This window comes from Anomalospiza imberbis, chromosome 1 (genome assembly GCF_031753505.1).
Source record: "Anomalospiza imberbis isolate Cuckoo-Finch-1a 21T00152 chromosome 1, ASM3175350v1, whole genome shotgun sequence".
Classification (NCBI taxonomy): domain Eukaryota; kingdom Metazoa; phylum Chordata; class Aves; order Passeriformes; family Viduidae; genus Anomalospiza; species Anomalospiza imberbis.
The window spans coordinates 32,796,910-32,818,428 of record NC_089681.1 but is presented as its reverse complement, the minus strand read 5'-3'; the positions used below and the strand labels follow the sequence as shown (position 1 = coordinate 32,818,428).

General features: G+C 33.5%; 1 protein-coding gene across 1 annotated transcript in view; it reads right to left on the bottom strand.

Moving 5' to 3' along the window:
- Window positions 1–1,197: 1,197 nt before the first annotated feature.
- TRPA1 (transient receptor potential cation channel subfamily A member 1) overlaps window positions 1,198–21,519 on the bottom strand; it is a 31,501-nt gene continuing 11,179 nt past the window's right edge. Inside the window, exons 9-27 of the mRNA XM_068186872.1 lie at window positions 19,069–19,168; window positions 18,031–18,131; window positions 16,590–16,759; window positions 16,337–16,501; window positions 15,575–15,689; window positions 14,025–14,191; window positions 13,092–13,185; window positions 12,420–12,479; window positions 11,389–11,487; window positions 10,531–10,601; window positions 9,938–10,085; window positions 9,265–9,354; window positions 8,867–9,036; window positions 6,646–6,775; window positions 6,330–6,512; window positions 5,355–5,423; window positions 4,627–4,737; window positions 4,069–4,166; window positions 1,198–2,311 (exon numbers count right to left, since the gene is read on the bottom strand). Of these exons, the coding sequence (XP_068042973.1) occupies window positions 2,080–2,311; window positions 4,069–4,166; window positions 4,627–4,737; window positions 5,355–5,423; window positions 6,330–6,512; window positions 6,646–6,775; window positions 8,867–9,036; window positions 9,265–9,354; window positions 9,938–10,085; window positions 10,531–10,601; window positions 11,389–11,487; window positions 12,420–12,479; window positions 13,092–13,185; window positions 14,025–14,191; window positions 15,575–15,689; window positions 16,337–16,501; window positions 16,590–16,759; window positions 18,031–18,131; window positions 19,069–19,168 (2,373 nt within the window). The 3' untranslated portion in view covers window positions 1,198–2,079. The remainder of the gene's footprint in view (window positions 2,312–4,068; window positions 4,167–4,626; window positions 4,738–5,354; window positions 5,424–6,329; window positions 6,513–6,645; window positions 6,776–8,866; window positions 9,037–9,264; window positions 9,355–9,937; window positions 10,086–10,530; window positions 10,602–11,388; window positions 11,488–12,419; window positions 12,480–13,091; window positions 13,186–14,024; window positions 14,192–15,574; window positions 15,690–16,336; window positions 16,502–16,589; window positions 16,760–18,030; window positions 18,132–19,068; window positions 19,169–21,519) is intronic.

Here is a 21,519-nt window from a genome sequence, read left to right as displayed (position 1 = left end):
CTTAGAGACATGGTTGAGTGGTGGACCTGGCAGTGTAAAGTTAATGGTTGTACTCAATAGTCTTTTACTTTATTTTACTTAGAGGTCTTTTCCAACCATAATGATTCTAACAGGATTGCTTCTAGAGATTGCTCAAATGGCCCAGTATCTTCAGCTCAGTCCACACAAAATTTTAATCATTATTCATATTCCAGTTGTTCCTGTACTTTTCCTTAAACTCCACATCTCTTGTACTTAGGCTCTATCAGATAGTTCTACCACATGACAAATAATATTAGTGTGATGATTTCCATAGAAAGCTAAGTTGTTAATTCAATGTTGTAATATTTGCTAATTATAAAATAACTTCTTTCTTTCTTTCTATATAAAATTGGAAAGGAAAACTTTTCTCAAATTGTGAACACTCAGGAAAGCTGAGAGGCAGCTGTATGTAAAGGTCTCAGAGTTCTGTTTGAAGAGGCTTGAAAGGCTTAGACTTTAAAACTATGAGTGCTGACTGCTTTTGTTCCTGCTGTAACCATACTACTGTTCTTCACTCAAAACAGTGCATTTAGGGCCCATTTACTTACCCCAAAATGCTATCACTCACTGCCATCTAGTGTTAATGGCACAGACTGCCAGGAATTTAAAATTACTATTATCACATTTTTCAAGTTTGGCTCTATCCTGAGAACCTGGCCATTCTTTCTACTGATAGAGGGAGCTGCAGATGTACAGCAGCGCAGAAAACCTGAACAGGAACAGATCTGACTTTAGGGGCCACAACAATTTCAGAGACTATAGTTATATTTTTACTTTTTCTGCTCTGACTCTGCTTACATGATTTCTTCCTGTTTCACTGCGAAACAACAGGCTTGGCTCTGGAGCAAAGGTGCTCCTCCAGCAGCCTCCTCTTTTCTCTGCTTTACCTGGCAAGGATTTAAAGTCTCAAAGCTGGGATAGAGCAGTTGGGTGAGAAAGAATTTTGCCTACTGAACATCTGCGGCAATTTTAAGGCACAAGTCACATTAATTTATGGTACCTCTTCCAGTGTTTTCTGAAGACTGAACAAGTTCTGTACAGCATGAATTACCTCCTGGTGACTACCTTTTAAATAAACAGGAATCAGAATTGGTTTTTATGAGAAGAATTAATGTATAGTAAGTTCTTAAAAAAATGTCTGAATTCAAAAGCAGACCACAGAGCCTTACCACCATGCATAGTCATAATTATTTTATTAGCACTGGTTTTGAAACAAATATATTCAGGTACTTAAATACATTTTAATTAATGTTTACTAAATTTAATATATTACCATATATTACATAATGCACTGAATATTCAGTAAATGAATAATAAAACCAAAGTGCAGATTAAAGTAGCAAGATCAATTTTAGGTTATCAGGAAGGCCCAAATCACATTAGCAGTATAAGGACAGCAAGTTGTAAATGACTAATATTAAACATGTCATTCTATCATTGCTACGTGCATGCTAGTACAAATGATCCCACTGTGAACTGCTTCCACTTATCTAGATAAGAAATTACTTCTTCCCTTACATTACAACTTCATGATCCTTCATTTCCTACCTTTCAGGCCTGATCCTGCAGTCCCTACTCAGCAAAACTTCCAACGCGCTCTGTCAGATTAGTTTTGTACTTTTTCTTGAAGCTACACAAAGCCCATAGGCTCTCCCCAAACATCTGAATAATAAATGACTAGAATCTAATTTCTAAAAATTTAGAAATTCTAAAAATATTCATAACAGAAAATAATGTAATTGCATACAGACCTAAGTGTACTAGGGCCAAATCCAGGAACAGATCTAGACAGAGGCCTTGGGAACTGCCAGGACAGCGAGGTTGGCCTCTGTTGAGTTAGGCACTTTCCTGATTAGCCAGTCACTTTTAGGATCACAGTTTTGGATGTACACATCTCCAGTCTCTTTAAATACTGTTTTGAGCACCTGCATCCTGGTTTTGGATCTGGCCTTTTTTTATGAGTACATGATGTATCACATTAACATTATGCAAAGACAATAAGAGAAGTGACCCTAAAGTAGAACAAAATGATAATACAACATGATATCATAGCCAAGTCTAGAAGAAGCTATTGTTCTTTTCTGTGCTTGGGTTAGGCACATTTGTTTTAACAGCTTTTAACACTGTATCCCATTTACTATTCTTGTGCTCTAACTGCCTTTTCCTAAATTTGTGCTGAAATAAATCATTGCTGTCTTCATCCTCAGCCTCTGACACTATCTCCATTTTTTGGATAATCAGTTTAATGAGGTCATGTTGCTTTTCCAACAATGTTGATATATCTTTGAGCCTAAAAAGCAAACAAACAAATAAATACACATCAGGCTTCATCATTTGATTTCCAAGGACATTTAAATCATTAAAATTACATAAGCAAAAATTGGCAGTACTTAATAAACCCTTCTGCTAACAAAGACTATTATTTAGAATACATTTAATTCTTCAAGCAGAAGAACTTCTCCATGTTACAGGAAATAGAATTAAAGAACAAATCTGTGGTTTTTGTGAAAAGTAACTTAATATATAGTTAAGGTAGAAGCAACTTTACTCTCCAAATAAAGTTGTTGACTGCTCTATCAAAAGTTTTTCCTATTGACCTATTTCCTTGCCTGGCAAGAAGAAGGCCAGAGGTGCAATGGCAAAAAAGCAACCAATTTAGTGAAATTCGCAACTACTTTCACAGCACATGAGAAATACTGATGAGGCACTTACTGATCTTTTACAAAGTGCTATCCATAGTGCAATTGATGCAGTTAAGTAGTTAAACTAAGTTAGCATCACACATACAGAACACAGTATCTGTTATCTCTAAGGAAACAGTGAAAGAAATGGGAAATGTGGCTAGAAACTGTCTTTATAAAACTACCAAACAGGCGTTTTGAAACTCTACTTTTCTGAATGTCTAGACTCACAAAATTACAACATGAAATCTGGTGTGACTGAAAAGATTCTTTGTGAAGAGCTGTTGAGGAGCTTTAGAGGTAGTTAGGTTTTTCATTGCTTTGCTGTTTTTTTTTTTAAACAAGAAATGGTAATACATCTTAAAATATGTGAAAATCACAAGAATTAAAATGCAAAGAAAAAGAAAACCCTGCCCTAAGCCAAAATGCAAAAATATGTACACCCAGCACTGACACTAGCTTCACTTTGTGAACTTTGTTTTAAACTCTGGTAAAAACACACTGGCAACATAGTAAGAATTTTCAGTCAACATTTTCAGAGTAATAAAAATGATTTTCCATAATGATAAGGTCACCAGTTACTCTATTGCAAATAATTTTATAAAATAACAGTTTTCTTCCTTCTCTGTAGAAAAAAAATCCCAACCAAGAAATAGTCTGTTTTATGCTGTTTTGTAATATAATGATGTAGTATGCATTTGAAGAAAGCCTTGCTAAAGTCCCTGGTTTACCCATATCTGTAGGGTGTAGTCTCATCTTCAACTCCTGCTGAGACTTTAATTAAAAAAAATACTTAATCTGAATCTGTGCAGGCAGACAAAAATTTGGTAGAGTTAAAAAAAAAGAAAGTAAAAAAATGGAGGAAAACAAGTGCAGGGAAAAGTGAGACTGAGTGAGAATACATTTTTCTAGTTGTACAATCATAGTAAGCTTTTCTGAAACCATTCTTATGGATATGTTGGTATGACAAGTAAATCAAGAAAGTACAAAAATTCCTTCCAAGGCTCTGCAAAACATGCTTGGTATCAACACCAATCAATTTTTGGGGAAACAATCTGAATCTGATTTACCCAGTGGAAAGTCAGTAACAGATTGTGTATACTTGCAAACCAACTGGAATTACATTGCTTGGGAGTTCTGAATAACCCTTGAAAACATCCATTTGAAAAATTCTAAAATGAAAATCCATCTTCCCCATTATTTCAGATAACTTTAATGAGCAACAAGCTGTGCTGGTTTGGGCTGGGGACATGGAATTTTACTTTTTAGATACAGTATGGAGCTTTAAAATACTTTTTAAAATAGGAGTATGCTTGTAATATTGGTTCTACTTATTTTTATAACTGTAAAATATCACAAAAAATACCTGTATTTCTGCTTCAGAACTTCCAGTTCTAGTGTTGTATCAGGGCTCTGTGCATACGTGGTAGAGTCCTCACACCCAAAGCAATATTGGAACACGCTCTAAACAAAACATGGAACCAAACTTAAATAGATCCTGTAGTCTTACAACAGATTATATATGTGAACAGTAAGTCTTCACATAGTGTTCACATTGAAATGACTTTCTGTTATGATGTTATTTTCTTATATATATTAAAAATTTTGTTTTAAAAGAAAACTCAGTCTATCAAAAATAGCTCAAATAAAAGAAGAAAAGCCAAAAAGGAGTAATTCTACTTTTATCTGAACATCTTCTGTAGATTGTTTTAATAAAGTTACAGTTCAGTGAGTGCTCAAACACTAATTTTATCTGAATACAGCTGCACTCAAACTGATTTATTATTTTCACTGACCTTAGTCAAGGTCTAATCACAATTCCCTTGATGTCAGTTAATAACACAATGTCCTCAGCAATGTGTGTACAAAGTCAATCACATCCCTTTTTGGTAAGAATGCTTCTATGTAATATTCACCATCTTACCATAAATCCACAGTATCTCGGCCTGTTGGGATATACAGTGATTGATTCCTGGTCCACCCGACTTAAGAACCAAAATGGCAGCTTCTTCTCTAAGTTGGTATGAAGATTAACCTAAATGTGGTTTTGCATTTAGAGTCAGATATGTTGTCTTAAGATAAATACACATTATATATGAAAATAACAATCATGCCATTATATTCAATTCACTAGTACTACCCCACACTGCAAACAGTGGCATAATATTTGAACAGACCATCCCAAACACTAAAACTACATAGTCTTACCAGTATTGAGTATCTTAGCAGAATTAATTTCTCCACATAGATGTGCACTCTTTTTACTAATGAGAATTCAGTACAGCACAATGAATTTGTTATCCTTTTGATTTTTGTGTACCTTCTTTCCACTGCATAGGTTCTCTACTAAAGGAAAACTGCAATTTCTACCTTGCAGTAACTGATTTTGAGATTTTGGTTTTGGAAAAACTCAGAATTTCTTGAAATGATGGTTGAAAAATTCCTTAAAAATGCATTTGCTTGTACACTTCCTTGGCAATGACTCATATGAATGTAAATGAGATTCAGAATAAGATGCCATGTTCACCAATTTGCTTTACAGATATCCTAAGATAGCTGGGAATGTGATAACAAATCAACTAATTATCTAAATGGTGTTCTAGCAATGATATGTACTTCCAAAATTTGATGCTTTCATGGTGTGTTACTCACCTGCATTGCAATCCTTTTGAGTGCAGCATATTTTTGTACTTCAGCGATATCACCAACAGCCAAACCAATCTAGGAGAAAGAGAAATAGTTCATTATCTATTTTTTCATAATCTGTGATTTCGATTGTATTTCTCATTCACACTTAAATAAAAATATTCTAGAGTTAAATTATTTTTTTACTTGAATTTGGAAATATTTTTTGTAATTTGGAAAGTATGTATCAATAAATGTAGAGAGTGTTTTTACTGACAACACTCTGTTGGTAAGGCACTGAAGTGCTACTTTTGCCAAGAATAACATCCCTTCTTTTACATTCTTCATTACTGCTGTAATGTTAAGAAACCAGTTGACCAGTTGATTAAGTAGACTCATGACCACAATAAACAAGTTTAAAAAACATGAGGCGTTTGACTTTTATTGCTCAGGTCAAGTGAAAATGTGATTTCCGAAATAAAAATTATATTCAGTGGAACATGGCTGAAGATATATTACATATTTTCCCCCCTTTTCACCATTATCGTGTTTTCTGATTCTTAACTTTCAGATCAGGTTTGTTAGTTAGTTCTACCACTACTTCTGATTGCTGCTTTGTGTGCAGTAAAGATTTGAGTTTGGGCTTTATTTTTTAAATTTAAATTATTGTTAGGTTATGCTACAACAAGGGATTGAACAAGAATCATCCTTCCTCAGTTTTGCTTATCAGTACCTCAGAATAATACATTGCAGCTCCAATTCAAATTCCATCACAGTTATTGCCTAAAGATACTCCTGCAGTAGTGAGGTGTGGGAAAATACTCAGAGCAGTAAACTGGATGGAAAACAAGTGCAGAGAATGGGGACATTTTATTATGTTACTGAAAATACCTGTTAAGTAATGAGTGGCTGTCACTTATTGCAGTAATTCTATACACCAGAGCTCTCTATACATACTCATGTTTAACCACTTTTGTATATTAATAAATAGCTTATACTCACTAGCAAGTTCATAAGGAGGATTGGAATAAGCAAGGTAAATATAATGAGAACTGTGTAACTCAGGAATGGATATGGCAATTCACTGCTTAGTAAAGGATCAAGGAATGCATCATGGTAATTAATGTCTCCCAGCATCATTGCAAATGTCTTCATTACGGAAAGCAGAGGTGTGCTGTATGTTTGCTGCAAAAAGAAATAGCAAAGTAAAGAAAAAACCCCACTGACAGAATTTGTAAATAAAGTCTTGAGATGCTTTAGTCCAAGATAATAATCATTTTTTATAATGATAAAAACTTAACTATAGTATTGAACTAACCTGTGAACCCAAAAGGACAAAGAAACTCAGTCCGAAGGCCAGTATCAGGAAAAAGAAAACCACAGCAATCCGAATCAAAGTCCTCAAAATTTCCCAGAACATCACAACATAGATTCCATAATTCTCAAATCTAGGCAATAAGTAAACAAAAAAGGTATAGAATCGGTCATAGAATCACTTAGTTTGGAAAAGACTTCTACGATAATCAGCTCCAACTGGTAATCTAGCACTGCCAAGCCTACCCCTAAACCATTAAATATTGAAGTTAGATTCCCTTTCAGTTATTTATGTAAGGCAGTAAGTAATGTTGATTTTATTCTGTGGAAAGAGACACTGCCCCTCTGAGAGATTCTGTGATGGTAACAAACCTGTTCTACTTCCACATCCAAAAGAGTGCAAGTGATCCTACTCACAGCAACTCTAAACTGCATAATCTTATATTTTAATGCACAAGAACAACTTTCAAGATAGTGTTTTCCAACGATAACATTTATTGTCTCCATAGGTATAGGCAGTACAGTATTATATCACTGCTGCGTTCAGAACAAAAACATCAGCAAATTATCCAACTTTTTTCTGCTTCTCAAAGCAAAGCAACCAGAACAAAGGACAACTGGCACCATAATCCACCTAGCAGCCATGTGCCTGATTTAAAAGATTTCACTTTTTAAAAGATGTGAAACAAATGACATTATGTAATTTTAGTGTAATACAAAGAATGGAAAACAAACAAACAAAAAGAAACATGCAGCTCAGGAAGACAAGGAGAACAGCATAATTTTAAAACACCTGTGTTTCCAACAACAATCTGTTGTTGGCAAGCCTCTTCTATTCTTGGTAAATACAAAAGCTACATATCAGAACAGGAATTACCATAAAGCAGATTAAATTATTTTTTCTTTCAAACCTGAACTTGGGAATTCATGTCCTCTCCCAAATCCAGGGACCAAGAGAATTTTTTATGCTACTACAGTAGCAACTGTGAAAATCCCTATGTATGTCTTTCACTCTGAAACATTATGTGCAAGACTGAAAAGGTCAAGCTGGAAGTAAAGCAAGCCCAATCTTCTCCTACTTATCAGGCATTTATTAGGCAAAATTCACTTGAAGTCAATGGAATCACAGGTTGCTATGGGAAAAGACAGCCTGAAAGAGTTAGAAAAATAATGTGTAGAGTTCTACTGCAACACACTTGGAAAAAATGGGCCAGGAAGTCATTTCATACAACAGCAGAAGAAAGGTTGTGCAATCATCTGTTTACTTTTTCCTGTTTAGGTTCAACCCCCACTTTGCCCAGAGCAGACAGGACACACCTATTCTTTGGTCATCTAAGATCAGTCATGGGGAGGAGGACAAGGTTTGCAGCAGAGGCAAGACCATAAAGGTACTCTCTTTGACATTAACTCTGTTTACAAACTGTGTTCTTAAACATCCGTTCTACAGTAAAACAACCCTGAAATTAATCAGCAAATGTCGTGTTTGTCTGTTTGCAAGACTTCGTGGGGGTGATTAGTGCATATATACAATAAGAATTGGAAGAACATTTATGCAGTGTTACCACATGCTCAGACACAAATGTGTTTAATTTATTAGTCTTAAGCACTACACCCACATTATTTTTTCCTCCACCCAGCTATTCTGCAGTTCTTAACTCTTGGACACTATTGTACCAGTGACAAGATTTAAGATAATTAAGGTCAATAAACAGACAAGATGTCAACTGAAGAAATAATGTCATCAATTGTAATTTTTTTACAGGACACTATGGCATAAAATGAGACATGCCATTTAATATGGGAAATGAAAAAGGAATTTATCTTCTCCCAGGTATTACTCATAAAACCTGACTTCCTTATGCCATTCATAATTCATATCCTTCTGGGTTCTTTTAAAGTCAAAGTCTATAGAATGTAGTGAAAGATGATTTTAAAAAAGATAAAATTAAGCATTACTATGTTTAATTAACATTAAAATAAATATTGCTATTTCTGTAGTTGCTATAACATATGTTGTGATGCTCTACATGAAAAACACTGAAAATTACTTTACAGCTCATCAGAGATAAAAAAAATCTTATGGTCCTAATCTGGAAACTTGTATACTTTGAAAACAATAAAAATACAAAATGGGACTCTCAAACTTCATCAGTCACAGTTTAGGATATGTAAAATATCTGAAAATATCAAAATATTTTATTGTAAAGCCAGAAAAAAATTTTTACCGTTGAAGATAAAGCAAGAAGTTCATCCAAGACAAGTATACAGCAATTGCTCCACATTCCCACTGCAAATGAGCTGGTGTATTAATAAATAAAGAAGACACAAAAATTATGCTTGTAGTATAAATGGTCCAGTCCAGTAGATTGGAGTAATCCAACAAATATTTCAATTTCTAGGATTTAAGAGAGAAAGGTTGGTATTTACAAGTCATCCATCATTAAAACACTGAATTCAATACACTATTTAAATTATCTTATCAGTTTTAATCGTTATATATATAAATTAAAAAGTATAAATTGACATTCCATTCTAATCAGGAAAAAACCAGATTAATTCCAATATCAAAGAAATTTCCATGCAAGCACACTGTCTGATTAATGTTATTTCTCTATGTATTTACCTGCTGAATCAGCTGAAATATTTCTTTGCAGATGCCCAGTAAACTCATAATTAAAACTAAACACATACACACCCTTGTGAAGTATGAGTCCTGAAAAAAATATCAGAACACAAAAAAATTAGGAATTATTAAAGCAATGTTCATTTCATCTCTACCTATTATATATACATTATATTAACAAACAAAGTAACCCTGTTAGATTTGTCATGTACTTATTACTATCTATATTCTGTTTTACTACTATTTATTGTGAAATCCATGTTCTGATTCTCATGAATTTTTTCAAATATCAGGATATCTTTATGAACCTTTTAGATCCTTTGTGTTTATATTTTATTTCACAATTCTACTAGCTATCCTTTTTGAGTTCCTGTTTCAGTTCTATGCTTTTTCTCTCATGTGAATCTTTTTTCTTCAATATTAAACAAATTTTGTTCACTTCAGGGAAAAACTGAAGTAACCATGTACCAAATATAAATTTCTCAGAAACAAATAAAAATAAGAAATGAGAACAGAAAATTATCTGAAGCAGTTGCTGCTGAATGTTTAGAAATATGTACTTAAATTTTATTCCTTAGAGTTGCTAGATCATAAATTAATCTAGAAATTATTTAAATAATCATACCTTTTTGCTATAAAATCTGAAACATATTGTAACTACTAATAAAAGTACCTCATATTCTAATGGTCTTGCTTCATAGAGCTCTGTTCCATTCAAAGGTCTTCCTGGTTGAATGTGAGTGACCAGAAGAGTCAGGGGGATGAGACCAAGAGAATATATGCCTAAATTCATTAAATGTGCTCGAAACCCATAGGCCATCCTTGAAAGTGAGAATGTTACAGTTAAAACACTTTTTAAATTTAGAAGAGCATGCATTCAAATTTAACAGTCAATTATCTCTTCAAGATGAGGAAATAAACATTTCTTGAAATATCCCTTTGTGATGAATATGTTCATCATTTATGTGGTGTATTTTGTCCACTTATGTGGACAAAAGTGTATGTGCCACTCTGAAATACTGTTCCTTTCATTTTTAACTTGGCGACCTTATTACATATTTTTGCAATAAAGAGGAAACAAAGATAGTAGCTGTCTTTGTTGTAAATATCAAAAAATCTTTACTAAATACGAAGTTTTACTTTGTGGAAAAGACATTTGCTCAGTCAACTCTATAAATATGTACATTTTTATAAACAACTTCCAGGCAAAATAGTCTTTATCTTGACATGCAGTATTATATTTTATATCCATTAAAACAGACCAACCATTTCATAAGCAAATATTCTTTACACACAGGATGACTGAGTAGCTCCATGCGATTGTGGCGCACCATAGCCTACAAAACCCAAATAAAAAAAGGTCAAACTGAATTCACCTAGGCAAGCAAAATACTTACAAAACTGGCTAGGCCACCTTTTTTTACCTGAATGTTAGCCTAATGAAAAGCAAAATGTGTGTAAGATATTGCAAAGTTCTTTTGATTAAGCATTCTGTGCCAAACCCATCACTATATTGCCCTCTGAGCCTGCTAAGGCATTCAGCTTCTCTGCTGGGCTCTGTTAGTCTATTTCAAGCTTCAAAAATTATACAGACTATTTTCAACAATACCTGTGAGACCACACTTTTACATTAAATGAGAAAATTATTTCTTTGTTTATTATTAGACAGTATAACAACTAATTGCCAACAGGAATCCCAAAAAGTAAACATATGAACCCAGAAAGTTTGTTATATAAACATTTTCTGACAAAGAATGAGACAACAGATTGACAATAGAAAAAACTAGTAAATTTGTTTCAGGCATCATAAGTATTTTGCAATCAGCATATGAAACAAATCAGCTTGTCAGGTTTTTCAGTGCCTTACATTCCAGTGCATGGTCACTACAATGACTGGAGTGTGGTTTTCTTTGATGTACTACCTGCACGTGCAGCACAATATCTTGAGCATTCAGTTTTATTTAAATTTTATTTATTACTTAGAATTTTGGCCCATACTTAATTTTAATATACTTTTAATATACAGAGTTATGGGCTTTGGAGAAGAAATATTATGATGAAAAATTCAAATCTCTTATTTTATCTAAACCAAGACAGCAGGCAGTGATGTCAAAGTAAACTTACATTTAAAGTCGTAAGTGGTTCATAGAAAATATCTTCACCATCCTTTACTTTCCTGTTAAGTGTCAAGGGACACTGAAGATATCTGAAGTTATATTCAATCTATATAACACACATACACCAGAATTTAAATATCATGCAAATGATTATCTCAGTCTTACACGATGTTCTTGATACAAAAAAAAAATATCCTTTAGAGAAAAAAAAAGCATATTGTGTCAAGCTAGTCAGAATGAAGATGTATATTCATTGCTAGCTGAATACATGCCATCAAGATACACTTCTGAGACGGCAAGATGTTTAAATGAACAGCCATTTTGAATTTTAAAATAAAAACTGCACACTTCTTACTAAAATATTACTATTAAGAAAGGTCATTTTCATAACTGTGATTTGTTTTAATGCCAACCTTAAAGAAAAGTTTGTCTTTAAAAGTTATATGGCTTTGATAATACAATATAAAGAAAATGTGCAGTAGCAAAAAATTTGCAAGTTTTCTGTTAATGATATGGACACAATCCAATATAATCATTGATAAGGTGGTTTTCAATATGGTTTCAAAGATAACATAAGTGGAGAACATTCACGTCTCTCTAGCATTAAAAGCAATCTACTGCTTAAGATTTTGGAGAAGTATTTACGAAACAAAGAAACATGTTGAACCCTAAATTATTGATGATGATTGTACTACTTATTATAAGCATACTTTCAATATGCATAAGTAGATATTTCATGTCTTTTCTCACTGCTATTTTGAAATACCCATAACCTCTGATACCCAGCTTGATTGCAAAAATTAACACAGCATAGATACAGTTTGTGCATTGTAGAAGTTAATTGTCACACTTATGTAAGAATGAAGATTACAGAAACTGAACTTCAAACCATTTATAGTCCAAAGGACAAAATAAGATCTGTCTCCTGTGTTCTATGTATATGAGATTCATCTACAATGGTACCTTACATATATGAGCTTGAAATGTACATTAAAATATACGTGTTTTGTACTTTCCCAGACTTTTTAATCTACTTACATAGAAGTCTCGACTTGTCTTTTCCTCTGAAGACTCAATTATGCAGTTGTCCAACACCAGCTTTGCAGATGAACAGAAAAGTAAATTAAGGTGATACAGACAATGTTCAACAGAAAGAATGTGTTTAGACCAGAAGAAAATTACCATCAAATACAACAATCAGTTAACAGAAGTGATGACTTGGTCAGATTTTGTGATGTATGTTTTGAAGACATAAAATTCCAGTTTTCATGTAGGAGTTAAATATAAATGCAGTTTACAATGCTACATGCTAGTTTACAAGTATGAAGTATGAATAGCTTATGAATACATACGTACCACTTGGTATTTTAATTGAAAAACATTTCTGTTGTCTCATTTGGAAATTAGCTAAGAGAGTAAAAATATCTCAGATGATTTTGAGCCCAATTCACTTATGACTCTCATTACATTTTTATATTACTTTTATAACTTCATTGATCTCAGGAAGCTAGGAACTTTTCTAATACTGAAGAACTTAAACTAGACAAATGGAGACTATTAAATAATTATTAAATACTATTAAATAATTTTTTAAACTTATTTATATTTTGTAATAATAAGTATTGGAGAGCACAGCAAGCAGAAAAATGAATGCAGCACAACTAAGGTTATTTTGTGAAGTAATTTCTTTAATGTGTACAGAAAACTTACTTTAAAAGAATCAGGAAGATACTCAACCATTTCCAGCAAAGGACACTTATTGGCACTGGAAGAATGAGAGAAAGTCACAACAGCTTCTTCCCATCTGCAAAAAATTGTTTCAGATAATGAAAAATTAATTAATTACATCTGGTTTAAATTAACTACTTTTAGATTATTTCAGTTTTATGTAAGATATTGAAAAGTATAATGTATAATGTGCTAATTGTATGCACTATTAAATGGAAACGAAGCTGTTTGAGGAGTAGCTGAGTAATATTCTGGACACTTCTGTAAGAATGATTCATGTTAAATGCTGTTAGCAATTAAACAGAAATGTTTTGATTATGTTAGGGCCTCCTAAAAAATATGGGACTGGAATGAATTTTGGAATCTTGAGTTACAAAATTAGGCAAATAATAATAAATACAATAAAACCCTGTCAGTATTCCTGTAACTCTTACCAAAAGATGCTATCATTAGGCAATGGTGTATTGCTTTACTCCCAAGGTGGGGTTTCCCTATACCTTAACCTAAAATATTTTAAACTGCAGTTGAAATGCCACATTTTAAAATACTTGCAACATTTAAAATCATTATTTAAAATTAAATCTCTTGAATGATTTCAGCTATATTCACATTTTGATTAAAATTTTATAGGCATTAAAGCATTATGTGAAAGGTCAAAATTATTCCTGATGGGTTCTCCATGTTTTTTAGACACAGAATCCAAATACTCAACGTAATGTGAAAAACAACTTGCCATATATTTGATGTACATTACAATTATGCCATTTTTCATTTGTGCTCATTAGAACCTCTGGAATTTTAAAATAAGTACTCAGTTTTACTTATTAAACTACAGATTTTCAGAACTTAATTTCATTTAAGAAAACCAAAACAAATGGGCAAATAAATTCAAGAAGCATTTTCTCTATACTTTACCTTTTGTGCAAAATGACAGCAGACACCACGTCTTTTCTTCTATTGTGTATTGCTTCATGGAAAAAAGAAGCTACTGCTTTGTTGAACAGAATTTTTGCGCCATAGTCAAGTAGTAACCTCACTGCTTTTGCATGTCCTTCTCGTGCAGCCAAGTGCAAAGCTGTGTTCTGTGCAGACCAGCAGTACACAAGTAATTAAATAAGTACATTTCATTGCTTTCCCACACTGAAAAGCGACATGCTTTTCTCAGCTGCAAGTCTCAAATGCTTTCACTAGCAACACAAAACATTAGAATATTGTCAGAGACTCTGACAGAGATTACAGACATGTTCTTTATGTCTACAGCTATAGTAGGACAAAATCTGAAGAGAAAACTCACTACAGGTAAGAAAAGCCAATTAATTAATATCTTTTAGTTTTGTAATTAATGAACTGCAAGTCACAAAGAGGTAAAAATTAGAGTATCTATAGACACAGAACACCTGCATTTGATAATAAAGAAGAGAAGCATTCAATTATATCCAGATGTGCTCATACAAAAAAATCTGCAAGAAAATCTCAGTTTGTAAGTGGAACATTTATTTTTTCTTTGGTGTTTTCATAAAAGTAAAGGAATCAGAGGTTTAGGAATCAAATTACACTAAAACTGACTTTTGAGAGTCTTCTGAATGCATACAGATTTCTCCGATTGAAACTGAGGACTTCTCATAAATTGAAATTAAGGCTTCTCATCAATTTATAGTCATGATTTTTTTCTAATGTAGTAATTCTAAATGTTTTCAACACCAGTTCTCAGAGAAGTTAGTAACAGCTTCTGTGTTGGGAATTAAACTGTTCTTTAAAATGATTGTCCTATATTTCTGATGGGACAGGTTCATACAAGAGGCCTTCATTCCAAGAAAGGGATTCTGTCTTGACCTAGTACACACTGCATTTGTCCAAACTCCAGAGCAAGATAGGTGCTGTTTTTGTTGGACATCAGTGCGCAGTGGATTTCAAACAATATGTTAATGAGCTATAGTTGATAATACAGTCAAAAGCAAGAAATTCCAACCAAGGTGATCTTTTAATGACACAATTGCTCCTAAATAAATATGGAAATAAATACCAATAACTTCAAAACTGCTGGTTCTTGACACTACATAATGATGTTTAAAACAAAGGAACAAATGCTTATTAATTTATAACCAAATTTTTTCACATCTGTGTAAGTTCTTTCAACTTGCATTACCAATGTTTGCACTACACTGTTAAACTATTCTTGCACTGTATAGCGGGCAAGAGGGACATGTCTAATACATTCAGTGTTTCATGTTTTCTATTTGAATATTTAATCTTGTCTCCCACTTAAAATAATTGGATAAAAATTTCAGCAATCATAGAATCATCCAAGAAATCTTTTATCAGTGGTGAAATATAACAGCACTGAGTCTGCCACAGGAAATAAAATATTACACATGTAATGCACAGTGGAAAACTACTAATAGCCTAGTCCTGACATTTCAACTAGAAGTAACAGCAGACAAGAAACAAATAATGTTAACACATACCCCTTCTTCATCCACTCTGTCAGTACACTTCACATTAGTATCCAAAATTATCTGCATTGTGCGAGTGTATCCTCCAAAGGCAGCATGATGCAGGGCTGTCCAGCCTTTATAATCACTTACATGCAATGGTATAAAATTAGAAATTGTAAATAAAAAAGCTTTTGGTAAATTTAAAGTGAATGTAAATGCATGCTCCTTTGACCCAGACCTCTTTTCTTTGGTATGTCTACTGCAAAGATGTCCATACATTCTGTCAAATACTATGTGATGATCCATTCACCATTCAGAAGTAAAAGGTTCAACTCAATAACAGTACTTAGACCTCTCCCTTTTCATCTGTTTCTGAGAGCTGAGGATCTTTGACCTGAAGTCAAGACTGACAGTGCAAGGCAGAATGCCTGTGAACCACCAGTCCTAAGAAACTCTTCTCAAGCCTGTAAGTGAAGCTGAAATGATTGTAATATTTCCAAACTAATTTTTTTAAATGAAAATGTTCAATAATCTTCTCTCAGTTGGATTTAGAGTAACCTCAGCTCCCCCAGTATTAGAAGTCTTGGTTTTACAGTTAGTTATTCTCTGTTTTACAAGTATTTTGTAATCATGCTCTTATACTGTATGTTTCTATAGGCATATATTAATATAATAATAATTTAATATACTGTACTTATATTTATATTGCATTAACTTCCCAGCAGATGAACATAAAACATAGGAGCATAGGGTTTTTTTTTTGGCTTAATGAATGAAAAGTTGCACACTTACCAGAGGAAGAGAGCCCCTCTCTTCAGAAGAAACTGAACTACCTTCTCATGACCATTCTGGGCTGCCAAATGAAGGGGAGTCATTCCCTTCTTATCACCTTCATTCAAAAGTCTTGTGTCTTTCATATCTCTTATAAGTCGTTGACAAGTATTGATGCGCCCATAGCTTTGCAAGATACACACAGAAATTAATGTCAAAAAAACCAAGATGAAAACCATGGCATGGATTCCATGGCCTAGGCTGTGCTACTAACCTGGCAGCAAAGTGTAACGGCGACTTCTTGTCCCTGCTCTTAGAGTAGATGGAAACGTTGAGGCTGAGTAAATTATTTACAGAGAGGGCCACACCTTGTCTGCATGCATAATGCAACGGAGTGCATCCTTCATTATCTTCATCCACGACAAGATTTTTAATATGTTCCATCTGTTATCCCCCAAGAAGTACCCAAAAACAAAAGCACAGAATTACGTCTCTATCTCTTCTGCTCCATAGTTTCTAATAGTTTGCAACAATAGCATTAAGACTCTAAAGCAGTATCTAAAAAATAAGAAATAAACTTAAGTAAAATTTAGACCATCTTTTTTATCTGCTGATTTGTGGGTCACCATTTTTTCAAACAACTACTCTTCAAAGAACACAGGAGTTTATCATCCTGCATCCTTACCGCAACCCATCAACACCACAATAAAGGACATTCTTCTTTGCTGCCATTCCAACATAATGCTTACTGCTGGCAGCAGAAGGCTTGCACCACACATAAAGGCAGTCCTATAGTCTATATTCAGTAGCAAAACCTCTGACTGTCAAAACTCAGCAGTTCACTGTTTTACAGTGTTAATTTATTTCCCCTGTTTCTCTTTTTCATGTTCATTTCCCCATTTTCCTTGTCTAACACTATCCTACAACCATTCTTAAAGCAACTAAAAACTCCCACTGTCCAATCCACTTGTCTGAATTATTAATAATCAGAAAGTCAATGCAGAGAACTGAGGGTTATCATCACTGTTTTAAAACTGATTCACTACATCTGCCAAAATAGGGAGGTTAAATCCATTCTGAATCACAATCAAAGGTGTTCACAGATTTCAGCACATGTTGTAAGAAGAGTTATATTTGATCCATATTTAAAAGGCTATTTCTGGAGCTCTGGAGGCCCAGCAAATTTAATTTTTTCAGGCAAGCTTGGGCTCTATCAATACGAATGCTTCATTTCAACATAGCCGAATACAAATTTATGTTCGAAATATTTTTAAAAACCAAATCCAAGACTTTATTATGGTCCAGTCCACAAAAAGCTACTGCAGAATATGCTCCAAACTATTTATAAAGTTCTATATCTTGACCGTTTATGAGCATGACTCCTGGCTTTACTGCAAGCAAGCTGGGAAAATAGAAGTGAAAAGTTCTATATTTTATTGCCTACCTCTTGAGCTATTCAATCCCCCAACAGCAAAATAATTTATGGGATTATGTTATTCCTTTGCCTGGCAATAAGAAAACTGTATTATTGGCTTTGAAATGTTTTCATGAGAGATATGTGATATGTACCCCTTCAAACCATTTTTTGTGACACTGGGCTATTTAACGATTATCACAAATTTTTACAAACATACCAAAATAAAATGGTAGTTGCTTTTTTCTTTACATTTTCCTAGAAAGGGTAACAGAAAGACATAAATTGATGCTTACTGTACCTGCAGATATTTCTCATTCAGATGCTGTAGTCCTCCAGGCTGCAATACGGTCAAATGCAAGAAATTCCGACCAAGATGATCTTTTAATGACACGTTTGCTCCTAAATAAATATGGAAATAAATACCAGCAACTTCAAAACTGCTGGTTCTTGGCACTACATAATGATGTTTAAGACAAAGGAACACATGTTGGACAAATGTTTATTAATCTATAAAACTTTATGAAATAATTCTTATAAATCTATAAAATATTCTTTCAAGTCAACCTTGAAACATATAATTTTGTTTCCCCCAAAAAATCACTCCTAATGAAACCCATCTTTCAGCATTTTCTTGTGTTTATGCATTTTGTATTTCATCGCAGCACTAAGTTTTATACATTCCAAGATGCTGATCACCCACAAATCAAGAGGAAATATAAAGATGCAGATAGTCACCTCTTCTAATATTTAAAGCTGTAACCTTTTAACAGTTTCAAAACCTACTATAAAGCTTTTAAAGAAAATCAATTATATCATTAACAAGAGGAAATGCAGTAATAATCATTAAGTTGCACAAAAATACAGCAAATGAAAGAGATATAGCTCAAATATTTTCAAGGTGATTGTGATTTTATAAAACCACAGGTAAGGATTAAATGGTGGAATTAACATTTAAAGATTGATTGCTGGCATGAAACACAGCTCTGTTTAAGTAGTGTATTTATTCTGCAGTTCTGCTTACTTTGTGAGCTGCTAAGACATGCAGGGATGGAGTGCCAGTGCCACCTACACCTTGAGAAGCGTGACACATGGCAGACACATTCTTCTACAGCCTGTTCATGCTGTAGTGAAAGGGGTGAAATCATCACATAAATTCTTCCTTTATCTCAGGGGATACCAGCAGTGTGCAGCTGTTTAGCTCAGCTGCTCATGGGTTGGATGCTGAAGTAGTGAATTCAAATTGAGAGGGAAGCTTGATACAGAGTTTTAAAATGAATGAACCCTGCTCAAAGGAAGTATATAAATATATAGATAGTATGTGTATATTCCTTCTTACCTTTCGAAAGCAGTAAATTCACAATTTTCCATGATGCACAGGAAGTGGCCAGCAGAAGTGGGGATCGACCTTCTATGTCAACACTATCAATATTAGCCCCCTGAGAAAAAGAATTCCAAGTTTATGGTGAATAATGAATAAATGAAACTTTGGAATGCTGCTGCCCTTTATAAGCATAGCAGAAATACAGGCATCCTTAGTAATTCCAGTTGATCCAGATAAGTAATTTCACATTACCTAAATAAATAAATAAATAAATAAGTAAACACATTACATCTCTCCACAAAATTACTAGGTTTTCTAACCATCAGCCATAGTCCAGTCATCTATATATAAAAATTCAGATGCCAAAATAATAGTGGTGGCATATTTTTATGTATATTGAACTTACAGCTTATGATCTTTTGTTAAAGAACCTTTCCATGTATTCTCAATATAAAATTCTAACTTGAAAATACCAGGATTGACGCTATGGAAAAATGCAAAAATGGTTGCCCTTTGAATTATGTGGTCTTATCTATAAAACAATTACCAGAAAAATATATTTTTCTAAATCTCCACACTGTATGAACACAATTCAAGAAGTAATGCATCCAGAAATTAGTATAGTTCAATCTGCATAGGTCAATCCATATTAGTTTCCTATCCTTTAGCATAAGTGATTTGAACCAAGTCCATCTTGATGCCAAAGCAGCTGTATCAACAGAGGGCATATTTTATTCTGTTTTGTCTACTTTTACACTGACACATATTGCCAGGACAGTATGGTCACTATAGTCACAGTATCACTATGGTCATATCAGCAAAGTACTACTATAAGCATAAACATATTTATCAAAAAAATCCCACCAAGGGAGCAGGAAGATACACACAAATGAACCAATGAGATGCATGTATATTTTATGACAGTTTAGATATCATTTTTGCTAGATATTGAGTTGCTAGTCAAACTTGATGAGTTGAACAAAGTACACCAAAAAATCTATTTTATTTCAGATAATATCCAAAGATGATTGAAAAAAAATCAATGGCAGTTTTTCCATTAACTTGAATCATCTTTGGGTCCAGTCTTAATTTGAGAGAGATTTAATCACAATCCTGAGCAATATTTACTTTCCAGGATGGTAACACCTGTAACATAGTAATAAGAAGCACATAATAAATGTGCAATGATTACCACAGAGAACACTGAGCTTCCAGTGCAGGTTCATTACATATTTGGGAGTAATACATGCAAGACCCTTTCCCCATTTACCTTTCTACAAGGTCAGACAACATCTTAAAAATTAATTTTTTCATCAAGAAACAGACCTTTTTTATCCAAGTGTCTCATTTATTGCAATGAATACAGGGCAGCAATTTCCAGTTCCTTATGTAATATTTATTCACCTTCCCATCAGCTAACATAGTTGTTCAGCTTTCAGTAAAATGAATTTGGCAGCATTCAAAAATACTTATCACAGAAAGAAGTAACTTATATATTGCCACATATATTTACCACATTTATGATACAGCTGAATTAAGAGTTTGTAAAATAGTTTCTGAATGTCATTTAATTTTCCATTTCTGTTGCCCCAAATTCATTAACATAAATGAATGAAACAGATATTAATATAAAAACAAACATGCCAGTTTTTAAAATATCAATTAATATTTATACCTATTTAATCTTTCATTTTCCTTTTAGAGAAGACAAAATAAGCAAAAGTGGGAAAAATTAAAAAAAATGGGACGAAAAGACGTAAAATTACATTACTGCTTATTTATTTTGAACAAAATATGAATATTTAATGTGTAAAATAAATACATGCTCTTTACTAAAACTGGAAAACCTTTACGAACTGGAATTTGCCAATCCTTTCAGGCAGTAACATTGCTGAACCTGGTCTTTTTCACCCTCATGTACACCTCAGCAGAGGCAGAACTCCATGATCTTGCCAGGAGTCCAAGGAAGGAGGCAGCACAGGTTGTACATTCAACACTCCACTACTCCAGCTGACACATTTTGATCCATTCCATTCCCATGATTTTCCCAGAGCAAAATAAAACAGTCCTAAAGCATCAAAACTGACGCAGTTTATACGGAAAGCCAAAGAAACCCTCAGCAAACCTTCTATGGAAGAGGCCAAACTAGTCAAATTGCACTCAAGGAATGAAAGTTTGTTCTTAGCAAATGTAGTGTTAAAGATATCTATGATACAATGTTTTGTACACACAAGCCTCCACATGCAAAAACGTGTACCTGCATTTCTCAGAGAATAAGTTTTGTTGACAGCTGGTTTTTACAAACAAGTTTGAGTCATCAAACCTCACCATTTCATATTTGAATCAAAAGTAAGCCCAACGTCTAGTCCTAACTAAATCAAATCTCTATAACAGACTTTCTGAGAAAAGCAAAACTGTATGTAGAAGATAATTTCTTTTAGTATAATTGCCATGAAATGAAGCAAA